Source organism: Alosa sapidissima, chromosome 18, assembly GCF_018492685.1.
Source record: "Alosa sapidissima isolate fAloSap1 chromosome 18, fAloSap1.pri, whole genome shotgun sequence".
Classification (NCBI taxonomy): domain Eukaryota; kingdom Metazoa; phylum Chordata; class Actinopteri; order Clupeiformes; family Clupeidae; genus Alosa; species Alosa sapidissima.
The window spans coordinates 29,283,524-29,295,440 of NC_055974.1; the positions used below are offsets into that span (position 1 = coordinate 29,283,524).

The 11,917-nt window shown below is 40.4% G+C and overlaps 2 protein-coding genes across 3 annotated transcripts; both read left to right on the plus strand.

Annotated features, from left to right (window-relative positions):
* The first annotated feature begins 3,660 nt into the window (after positions 1 to 3,660).
* Positions 3,661 to 5,078, plus strand: LOC121690512. The gene is made up of 2 exons (XM_042071101.1): positions 3,661 to 4,819; positions 4,950 to 5,078. The coding sequence occupies exons 1-2, from the start codon at positions 3,768 to 3,770 to the stop codon at positions 5,008 to 5,010; spliced, it is 1,113 nt and encodes a 370-aa protein (XP_041927035.1). The 5' UTR covers positions 3,661 to 3,767; the 3' UTR covers positions 5,011 to 5,078.
* A 139-nt stretch (positions 5,079 to 5,217) lies between these two features.
* On the plus strand, positions 5,218 to 11,627 carry LOC121690513. 2 transcript variants are annotated; one of them, XM_042071102.1, is made up of 5 exons: positions 5,218 to 5,404; positions 9,026 to 9,278; positions 10,344 to 10,412; positions 10,554 to 10,720; positions 11,248 to 11,627. In XM_042071102.1, exons 1-5 carry the CDS (start codon positions 5,301 to 5,303, stop codon positions 11,396 to 11,398), a joined length of 744 nt encoding a protein of 247 aa, XP_041927036.1. In that variant the 5' UTR covers positions 5,218 to 5,300; the 3' UTR covers positions 11,399 to 11,627. The 2 variants fall into 2 exon arrangements, 1 of the variants encoding a protein (XP_041927036.1); XR_006025104.1 differs by lacking the exons at positions 9,026 to 9,278; positions 10,344 to 10,412; positions 10,554 to 10,720; positions 11,248 to 11,627 and adding an exon at positions 5,472 to 5,775.
* The last annotated feature ends 290 nt before the right edge of the window (positions 11,628 to 11,917 follow it).

Genomic DNA, 11,917 nt, shown 5'->3' on the forward strand with positions numbered 1-11,917 from the left:
TGATAGCCTAGCTATCTTTTAATTTGACAAGCTTCGGGCTTGCCGGTACGATCCCCGACCAGTAGAAAAAATGTGGGCGGGGGAAGTGGTTGAGCACTGCTCTCCCATGTCCACATCCACGGCTGAAGTGCCCTTGAGCAAGGCACCTAACCCCTCACTGCTCCCCGAGCGCCGCTGTGGCAGACAGCTCACTGCTCCGGGTTGGTGTGTGCTTCATCTCACTGTGTGTTCACTGTGTGCTGTGTGTGCTTCACTAATTCACGGATTGGGAGACCAAATGTCCCTCACGGGATCAGAACTTACTAACTTATTTAGTATTGGGGCAGGTCTCTCGGCACACTGCCTGATCTTTTCCTCCTAATCTTAATGTAATGTAGCCCCTTGTTTTAGTGTTACCGTTTACTTTGAGAAAGTCACCAGGTCCCCCTGGTTGAAAAGCATCCCAAAGGAATAATTTTCTCATCCCCACAATTGAAATGGACATGGTGTCATTCAATCTCAGGCCATGTCCCTGGGTCAAAAAAATTGAGCGAAAGCTAAATTCATTGTCCAGGTGTGCCCTTATAAAGGTTAACCTGAGCTGTGCATGTTTGGAGAATAGCGATCCATGATCACATCCATGATGACTAAGTGATCAATTTTGGGATGGGGTGAAAATTTCAACCACCAAAACACCACCCCCAAAGTGGAGAATAGCTATAGAAATGTATTAGTTTTGGGGGGTTTTCAGACAATGGGACCTGGTGACCTCAAAGTAAATGGTAACACTAAAACAAGGGGCTACATTAAGATTTTTGGAGGAAAAGATCAGTTAATTCACACAGGATTTCTTTCCTCAGAGCAAAGAGATTTCTTAGATGTAATGAAATAATAAAGAGAAAAATAGAATGAGAATTCTTTCATCAATTCAGTGGTGGTGTCTTTTACTTAAGGGACATATTTATTGAAGTAATCTAAAAGTAATCCTAAAGTAATCAGATTACGTTACATGTTTTTGGTAATCCAACTGATTACGTTACTGATTACAAAAATTGCCATGATATTTGTCTTTTTTAGATTTACTTTCAGGGCCCAGTGCTGACAGTATTTCTCTAGCAGGTCCAGGTGCTGCTGTAGCCCCTGTGCAGCGGGAGACATCAGCACCAGGTCATCCGCATAGAGGAAGAACTTGATTTCTTTCTCATGTAGAGCAAGGCCAGGAGCTGTAGACTGTGGGAGACATCAGCACCAGGTCATCCGCATAGAAGAAGAATTTGATTTCTTTCTCATGTAGAGCAAGGCCAGGAGCTGTAGACTGTGGGAGACATCAGCACCAGGTCATCCGCATAGAAGAAGAATTTGATTTATTTCTCATGTAGAGCAAGGCCAGGAGCTGTAGACTGGTCCAACTGCACCGCTAACTCATTGATGTAGATATTGAACAGTGTTGGACTGAGGCTACAGCCCTGCCTTACTCCTCTTTTTTGAGTGAAGGATTCTGTAATTCTGTTGCCAATTTTCAGTGTTTTTGTTTTCAGAATACATTGTCTTTATTAACTGGTATACTTTACCCCCTACACCACTTTGTAAAAGTTTATAATATAATCCCTCATGCCAAATCGAATCAAATGCTTTTTTGAAATCAATAAAACAAGCAAATATTTGTCCTTTTTTTGTTTGGTTTACATGTTTAGTTATTAGGGTGTGTAAATGTGGTCCGTAGTGCGGTAATTTGGGAGAAATCTGATTTGATTTTTGCTCAGGACATTGTGCTCCATAAGGAAGGTTACACTGTAACAAATTTCTGTAATTTCTAAAGTAAAAAATTACTATCCTTTTACAAGGCGTAACTGTATATTGCAATGTATTTATGATTAAACAATAATTACAGTAATTTAAAGCTGTAACACATTTTAAAATTACAGCATGGTTATGTTTTCACTTGGTTCTGACTGTAAATGATACATTACAGTTAAACACTGTTAGGCTAATATTGGCGGTTTGTAAGAGGATAGGCACTTGATGGCGGAAGGAGGAGAGCGAACCCAGCATTCATCCACTCAATGAAGAGTAAGTATTATGTTATTAGTCTAAACTATTAAAGAGAAACTAGGCAAGCTTGTATGCATGGTTATGCTACATTTTTCCTGATTTAAAGAGAGTAATTATTTTAGTTTTTAACAATATGACTTTAGTAACCTTTTTTGAGGCTATGCCTTTCACCTGGCATATCATGGCTGGAAACCAACCTTGCAAGTTTCTCTTCAAAATGTGATTCAAGTAGTAACATGCATAGGATTTAATCGTGTGTCAGCCTGGTTTGCACAACTAAAAATAAAGTTAGCTCAAGAATATTTTTCAAACGAGTGTAATCCCAGGCTCTGCAGTTTAATGGAAGACTAAAATGTTAGGCTAACATGCCGCTAGCTAAGGTAGTTAGGTGCTACTGTACATTGTCTAAACTCGGTATGAGAAAGTTATGTGTGTCACCGACAGGATCGAATCAACCTTGAAGTGAGGTGAGGAGAGAAAGCTGCAAAAACAGCATTTTGGTAAGAATAATGTTTCCTTATTTATTTGTGTGACTAACAGCATTTGGCATAATTTTATTCGCCTTAGTTGGAATATATGGGGTGTGGGACTCAAAACTGCACTGTTTTTTGAAGATGTTAACCATCAAACAGCAAGATACACTAGAGTGTTGTGACTGCTGGATTGTATTATGAAGATTTGTGTCGTAGGCCTACAATTTAGTATTATGGGAATTATTATTACGATTCTTTGTTGCGAACTAATCACGAACCCGGTGAAACTACTGGAAGTAAGCGGGCGCCATTACTGAGCTGCTGCTGGGTAGCGTTGCGCCATTACTGAGCTGTTGCTGGGTAGCATTGCGCCATTGCGCCATTACTGAGCTGTTGCTGGGTAGCGTTGCGCCAGTGCCTCCTATGGGATTGGTTGCGTCCACTGGGATAACAGCCCGCGATTTACGACTGTCTCAGTACTTCTTTTATAATGTCGAGTGGGAAAACATGTTCCGTTTTAAACGGAAACATAGCCTACATTGCAGAGCCACTTCAACTTTATTAATATATGGTGAACAAATGTACACAGCCCCATGGTTTTCTGACGTGACGATGCTAGCACGTTAGCAGCGGTTAGCTAACTATACTAACGTAAGTTATCTACAAGTCTGAAGTCTCCTCCAAGTGACAATCATGTTATACACAATAAATAGCATGTAACATACAATGTGGAGCTCCATAGACCGTAAAAAAAAAGATAAGCTTGCATAATTTTTCCTCTTCTCTGGCCATTGTATTCAAACCTTCTTCTGTAAATATAACATATACTTGACATAATGTACAATACTTGCAGTGTTGCCCCCACCGACAACGCATACAGTATGTAGCAGGCAGGCTTGTCTGCTTGCTTGCTCTTTCCTCCTGGTCTCTCCTGGCCCCTCTGCTAATGAGTGGGTGGGGCCAATCATTCAATTAGGCCCACCATGTGCTACTTTAGGAGCTCTACAGCAAGAAGCTCGGTAGGCTGTGGAGGTTTCCGGGGAGACACATGGCGGGAGCGTTTTGTTTGAAGCAAGCAAAAGTTTGGAAACAGGTGTAGCGGTGTTTTGCAAAATCAAAGCAGCATTATTTATTTATTTTTTTTTCTTTCTTTCTTTTGTTTTAGTATCGGGGTTAGTTTGATTTGAGAAATATTTTGCGAGTGCACTGGCCGACGGCCTGTATAGGTCCGGTATACAGTGCGTTTGCTGATATTTCCTTATCATGGAGGGAAATCAGGAGGAGGATTGTTGGAGTATGGAGGACTTAGATGAGGATGATGGTAGTTGGCGAATTAGGAGGGTGCTTAAAGCTAAGAGGTTGAGGGAAAACAAGGAGAAGGAGGAGAAATGGAATGTTGTGAGGTTTGATGAGGATGGAGGAGTTAAGAGTATAGACCCGATAAATTTGACAAAGATAATTAAGAATCAGGTGGGAGAAGTGAAATATGCTAGAATTTTGAGTGATGGAAATTTGTTGATTGGATGTGTCTCTGAAGAGCAGGTTGGAAGGGCTGAAAAATTGCAAACAGTTGGAAAAACAAAAGTAGTGAAGAGTGTGAAAGTTGGTGATCAAGGAAGTAAAGGGGTGATTTATGGGATTCCTTTATCAGTGGATATGAAGGAGCTAGTTAAGAATATCAAAGAAAAGTGTGATGCTGTTCAAAGTGCCAAGCGTTTGACAAGGGGGTTTGAGAAAACGGAAACTGAGTCAGTTGTAATTCAGTTTAGTACTAAAGAGTTGCCCCTGGTTCTTTACTTTGGGTATATGAGATATAATGTGAGAGAGTTTACTCATAAACCAATGAGATGCTTTAATTGTCAATTTGCTTTTGTTGTTCAGGGTTGGAATATCCAAACCTTTAAAAGAACTTCTAATTTTCTTAGTGTATTTACAGTGGAGTTATATGCAATATTGATGGCAGTGCAATGGACTGAACAGATTCAAACTCGTAAAGTGTTAATATGTAGTGATTCTGTATCAGCTATCAATAGTTTAGGGAAAGGGTTATCAAAGAGCCGTCAAGACCTTATATATGAGATTCTACTGGCAATAAGAGCTGTAAAAAGGAGGGGGGTAGAAATGTCTTTTTTATGGGTTCCAGCTCATGTGGGCATTAGGTCAAATGAAAAGGCTGATAAGTTAACCAAGAAAGCTGTGGAAAAGGAAGCTATAGATGTCCACATAAATCTGTCTAAGTCAGAAGGCAAAAGTATTGTGTGGCAGGAAATTATTTTAAAATGGCAACAGCTTTGGGAACAAGAAAACCAAGGGAGGCCCCTCTTTTCTATATCTAGTAGCGTCAGGACTCAGTTAATGTTTCTATATCTAGTAGGGTCAGGACTCAGTTAATGTTTCTATATCTAGTAGGGTCAGGACTCCGTTAATGTTTCTAAACAAAGGAAGGCCCCTCTTTTCTATATCTAGTAGGGTCAGGACTCAGTTAATGTTTCTAAAAAGGGGATGAGACGTAAGGAGGAAATTATTATTGCAAGATTGAGAATAGGACATACATTTCTGAACAGTACTCTCTTTGTTTTAGGAAATCATCAGAATGGATTCCCACAGACAAGAGTTGTTTAGAGTTTTGAGAGAGATTGGAGTAGAAGATCTATCTCTAAAAGGTATTTTAGAAATAGGGTCAAGTGGGAGTGGAAAAAGAATTTTCTTTAAGTTTTTAATGGATACTGGTTTATTTAACAGAATATAGTGTAATGCAGTAGAAGTCCTGTAGATGGCAGTAATGCAACTAATTGGATGCAAGCTGCCGTTAAAATTCGAAGAAGAAGAAGAAGAAGAAGAAGCTCGGTAGGTTCCACTGTTTGTCCCTCGGCTGAGCACTGGGGTCTACCGACCATCAGGTATGTTGCTGCCCTAATGCTGTACACTAAAATGTGCTTGGTTTAGCTAAACTCCATTTCTCTGTAGCCCTAGATGGATGGATGTGCTATCCTCATCTGCTGTCAGTGGGAAAATTGGCATAGAGAAGAATATGGGTATGTATAGCTCTAAAATGAATGGATGTTTGGGGAAATGGTATCAGGTTTGATGTGTTTTGTTTGTCTTCCAGGTAGCACAGCTTTTCCATCCGTGTTGCCCTCAGTGTAGGTCGTGCTGCTGTCTTGTTTTGTTTGGTTTCTGTTTAGCTTTGCTTGCACTTGGCAACTGCCTGCATTGTACTTGTACCCTTTTTGTTTTACTTTACTTTTATCTTAGTTATCAAGTGTCTGTCTATCCATAGGGTCTGGGAGCAACAACTGTTTGTTAATTTGGCAGGCAGGGTTCTCGCTGGCGGGAGGCTAGTTAGTCACTTAGTGGGGGTGCAGTAAAGATGCACATTTTGGTGTGAATTATCAGAATGTTTGCTGTGGTCTGCAGTGTTACTATTTGATTTTTCTTGCTGTGCATGTGCGTGTGTGTGGGCTCTAGGGCACATTCTCAGTAGTCTGTCTCCCCCAGGTAAGCCCCTGCCTTGCTCATCCTGCTCCCCCAGGTAAGCCCCTGCCTTGCTCATCCTGCTCCCCCAGGTAAGCCCCCAGGTAAGCCCCTGCCTTGCTCATCCTGCTCCCCCAGGTAAGCCCCCAGGTAAGCCCCTGCCTTGCTCATCCTGCTCCATCATACCTCCCCTATGGAACCTGTTAGTTGTGATCAAATTTTAAAATAAAAGAGCAACAAGAGAACATAATAAATAGTTTTGTACTTTCCTAACTCTGATTAGTCTTGTCTTTTTGCAGCTATCCCCCCCTTCCTTTTCCCTGGCTTCAGTTCAATAAACTTGGTCATGTTTTCCCTGGAATTCATGTCTCTGCCTTGTGTATACAAACCTGTGTGCAATTGTGTGTTCTCTTAACTCATTCCCTGGGTGCTAGGCCCAGGGTGGTGTGGTCTGGCTACAGTGACGCTTTCCCTCTTCGAAAACCTCACCCTGCTACACATAGACATACACGTCAGTGCGTCGCGTATCAGAAACTGGTATGACACATTTTGCTACGCATCGACGCATAATGGCGGCCGAAGCGTAGCGATGCGTAGCCTTGTGGGCGCGTATGCGTAGCGATGTGTTGACTCTGTAAGAGCCCTTAGTCAGAAACTTCCTATCGTTCACGAATCGTCCATGAACGATTTGTATACTCTTGGTAACGGTTGCTATGCTTCATGGTTTTCCATTGGTTAACTGGGCCAAGATCTCGTGGTGTTAGATGTGCGGTAGTGATGCGCTGGTCGACCATAGGGCAGTGTGGGCGGTTATTTTAAGAGAAAAATGCGGGTTGCGTCAAAATCTGAATAACTTTAAAATATTTGAATTATATTTAGGAAAAAGCTCTCCTTGTCTCTTCCCTGTTCTGTCTTGCATATGCAGCATGTCAGAGCCTTCTACCAGTGTAGCCTGCATGCATCTCCTAAACTCTTGTCTTTCACAACAAAGTGCACTTAAACAATATAGGCCTGATAGACTTGTTTCCCTCCCTCTCATACAAGTTCATGGAGGGGGGAACATGATATCTTCACCTTGTAACATTATGGTCTGACATAAGGCCTGATTTGATATTTTCCAAGGAGGTTTGCATTTAGTCGCTCGGCCTTTTAGAATAATTTTCACCTTAACTGATATCCATACAGCACACCGCCAATTTGCTCGAAGCTCTTGCAAATCACAATGTCAACTTGTCGGTTTCTTTTTTTTCTCTCCATTTCAGCGGGTTGTGTCGGGCTGGATTAATTCAACAGGTTGTGGGTCGGGTGTCTTGATGGGTCAGGTTGGTGCGGGTGTTAAAAATACTTGACCCGCGGATCACTAATGTGTGGTAGTAGATGTGTACGAGTTCAACTTTGCCACTGATGTTCTTCTGTCCCTAGCTGCTATTTGTATGATTTTAGTTTTGGTCATCTCGAAGGCTCAAGGAGGATTAATGCTATGTTGGATGTATATTGAAAGAGTATGTTTTGTCATCAGTTGTAATAAGCTTCCTATAATGCTCTTGGTTGGATAACCACGATAGTGGTAGATAACTAGATTAGATAGGCTATATCGGGGAGATGGTAATGAGAACGAGTTCGACTTTGGCACTCATGTAGCCTACTCAAGGTTGCTTTGGGTTTAATTAGACCTGAAAGAGTTTTGTTGCTATGAAGCTGATATATCCCTGCTCTTTTCTCCAAAACTGTCCATTGAAGTTGTTGGCAGTCAAATATCAGTCATTAGATATCCAATCCAGTCCAGTCAAGCAATTTATCAGTCATCTCATACAATCAGTCATCTCATGCTGGAGCAATTCTACAGGGGCCCTGACCTACGCTGGCCCCTGTGTAGAACCACCTATGAGTGGTTACTTAAAACTCTGCATATTGTATTTGTGTTCTTTTCAAACATACTTTTTTCTGTTTTCTCCTTTTTTGTTCTTCATATACAGAGATGTACCAGTGTAAACAGTGTGGCTATGAGAGTAAAGCTATAGTAGGATTTGCTCGTCATATGAAACTTCACAGTAATGCTCCAAACTGCCCTTTACCTGTGGTGTCCCAAAATGTTCTCGTTCATTCAGAAAATTTGCAGCCTTCAAGTCTCATCTATACAGAGATCATAAGGGATCTAAGTCTCACAGAAGTGAAGAAATTGACACAACACTGATTTGTCAGTTTGAATTTTGTCAGGCTACGTTTATTAATCTGAAGGTTTTCCTTAATCATTTAAAAACCCATATACAAGAGGGCAGGAAAATAACATCCTTTTCGGAGTTGTGACAAATCGTTTGGTGTGAAATCCACTTTTGCATCTCATATCTCGCGAGTACACAAAAACTGTTCTGCTGCACATCTACATGAGGTGGTGTATAAACAACCAACCCAAGAAGCGCAGATTGGAAACCCTTCCCAAATTATGAGTCAGCCATCCACCTCGGTCACGGAAAATGATGAACAGCTGGAGACAGGTGAAAGTAATGAAAGAACTCTTTTTGAGGAACTTTTCTATGTTTTATTTGAAGCTTCAGGCTAAATTGCTTTTACCAGCCTCAGTCATTTAAACCATCATTGAAGAGGTCCAAGAAGTTCACGATGTTGCTCAATCACACCTCTTTTCAAAACTCAAAAGAAAAATTGTCCGCACTTGGACTGCCAGACATGACTGTAACGGAAGTAATTGAGGAACTCACAAAAGATGATATATTAAAAAAGAGTTGCGATGCTGATCTGTACGTAAAATGTTGTTAGTCATTTTTTTGAAAAACAACTTCAATTATGTTGAACCTCTGCCTTTTGTATCTGGGCACAAATGACTCAGGAAAACAATGCTTTGCACAGTATGTGCCAATTAAGGAAACCCTTACTTCTCTCTTTGAATCTGAGGCTTTTAAAAAGCAATATGAAAAGACCCATTCTCGCATCCCCAAGCATGATGTGTTTGAGGATGTATGGCAGTGGTTCTCAACCTTTTTTGAGCAAACGCCGCCCGAGTTTGAGTGGCCCTATCTTTTTATTCCGAGGGAGTTGTACAGCCATTTCAATTTGCTCACCGACATCAACATTCTGGGAAAAATGGAACAGGCTATGGAAGAAAAGGGGAAGCTGATCCTTAGGTTCTTCCAGCACAGACCAGCAGGTACCAGTGCAGATGAGGTTGAGCGCATCCTGGTCAAGTACAGCAAAGAAGAAAAGTGTGATCCATGCCCATGTGTGATTCTGCTGCTGATGGCCCACTTCAAAGAAAAATCTGAGGGGCTCATTTTACAGATCGATGTAAGTATAAAATTATTACACTTTATGTTAGGCTTTAGGCTCTTGAAAATGATATCGGATTGATCATGTTACCCTCAATCGTCAGAGGAGCTAAGTTGTAAGCAAAGATTTTTGGAGCTTGAAGACATCTCACCTTGCATCCAAAAGGCTTCTTTAGTTCTGGCCTAATGGGGGAATCTTGCCTCCTCTCAAACCATCTTTTGACAAACAATCTTCCTTATCCAAAATGTGAACATCAGTGTTCCTTTAAAGACATTGACGTGCAGATTTTGTGAAGGAGGCCATATATATATATATATATATATATATATATATATATATATATATATATATATATATATATATATATATATATATATATATATATATATATATATATATATATATATATATATACATACATACATACATACATACACACTGCTTCCTTCACTGCATATATATATATATATATATATATACATACATACATACACACTGCTTCCTTCACTGCATATATATATATATATATATATATATATATATATATATATATATATACATACACATACATACATACACACTGCTTCCTTCACTGCATATATATATATATATATGCAGTGAAGGAGGCCATCTATATCTAATGGCAGTGAAGGAGGCCATCTATATCTAATGGCAGTGAAGGAGGCCATCTATATCTACTGTAATAGCATGACCATTTAACTGCTCGTCACCATCAGAGCAGTTCTTGTTCTCTGGATGCTGTGACCATGACTCCCACTCCAATTCCCACCTTGATTGACTCATGTGACTCTCTTGTTACATGATGATGGGTGTGGTCTACAGCTCCACCTCCAGTGGTCCAGAGATACAGCTCCTGGTTCCCCATCATCAGGACACAAATGAAGAAGCCTTTTGGATGAAATGTCTTCAAGCTCCAAAAAGAAGTCCAGTTGCTTACAACTCAGCTCTTCTGGCTACCATGATCTGGATGAATAAGAATCTATACAGACATGTTACCCTCAATAGGTCAGTTGACGTTTTCAATTTTTTTGTCGTTTCTTTTGTTGTTTTTTTGTCTTACAGGTGTTCTCAACAGCAGTTGATGTTGAGAGAACAATACTGCTTCCTGCGTCTCCAAGACTCATCGTCTTAGTGTGTTTTTTTGTCTAGAGACTATATGAGACTATATACAGTAGAGACTATATGAATGACACATGTGGAAGGCAATAGAAAGAACATGAACAGAAGAACAATAATAAATCATTATACTCATGTTTATTTAATTATGTTTTGGGTGATGTCTTCACAGCAACAAATTGGATGCTGAGCGTTGAGGGCCATGTGGTTGTGGGTCCACACCAGAACATTGTGGCTGGATTGGCCGCGTTATTCGCATGCTACTATGCGTTCAATTTGGTGTATCAAGAGGAGGCGTTGAACACACTGGAATTCATTCAAAGGTGTGTGCTGGAAGGGGATTGTAGTGGATTATTACTTTGTTACGTTTTCGATCATGAAAAACAAATGGTGTATTTTTACAAAGCTACTTTCTGCTTCAGCGTGGCAATTAAAGCAATTTTCTTTTTTTTTTTCTTTTTTTTTATTGAATTTTTATTTATTTTTTGGGGCTTTTTTATGCCTTTAATGTGACGGGATAGTGGAGAGTGACAGGAAGTGAGTGGGAGAGGGAGTCTGGGTGGGATCTGGAAAGGACCACTGGGCGGGAATCGAACCCGGGTCGCCGGCGTGCAGTGCAGGTGGGGCCAGCAAAATTTCAAAGAAGTTTTAAAGAACCCCCCCCCCCCACACGCACACGCACACAGCGCTACCCTTCACTGCATGTCCTACTCTACCCTACTCTCTGCATGTGACAATAAAATATCCTTGTATATTTCAAAAAATGATGAAAAACCGCAACTTGATGGGTTTTGTCTTTTGTAAACAATGTATTTCATTAAGTGTCTTTTTCCTGATTTTGTGACTTCAGATGCTTCCTAGGGATCAACCTAGCCTCTGGCACAAATGCCACAAAGTGGTTCAGTCCAAGAAGTGGGAAGGTGCAAGAGAAGAGGAACAGCAATGTCAGCCTTCATGTCTCTGCACTCCTAAGAAGGTTAATGGACTTTGAATGGCTTTGAGCCCGTTGCAAAAGAAACAACAATGGCACACTGTTTTGTTTAAAAAAAAAACAAAAAAAACAATGGTTCCAAAATGTGGTTATTTTTTTACACATTTGACTTTGTTGCTGCAAATTACAGAATTAGAAATTACATTAGTTAATTCAAAGTTACACTGTATGGCTGCAAGTCTTGTGCCGTCTGGTGTATGTTTATGTTAGTTTGTTCATGTCTGTGTGTTTTGAAAATATACACATGCGGTATTGAGTGTTAATAAATGTTTTGTATTGTTGCAGCACTGACTCTTGTTTTATTATAATAGCTGAAAATAATTACAATTGACCTGTCGCTAAGCCCCGCCCCCCATTGTTACCGTGTGAAAACTCGGACAAACAAACCAGACTTGATTAGAAAAACATTGTGTACAATGACCGCTGACATTATATGAAAGAAGGCTTTGAGGACGTTTTGGTCGATAAATGGATTTACTTTCTTCCAGAAGCTATCAAAAGGGACTTAATTATGCTATGGAGGGGTGTA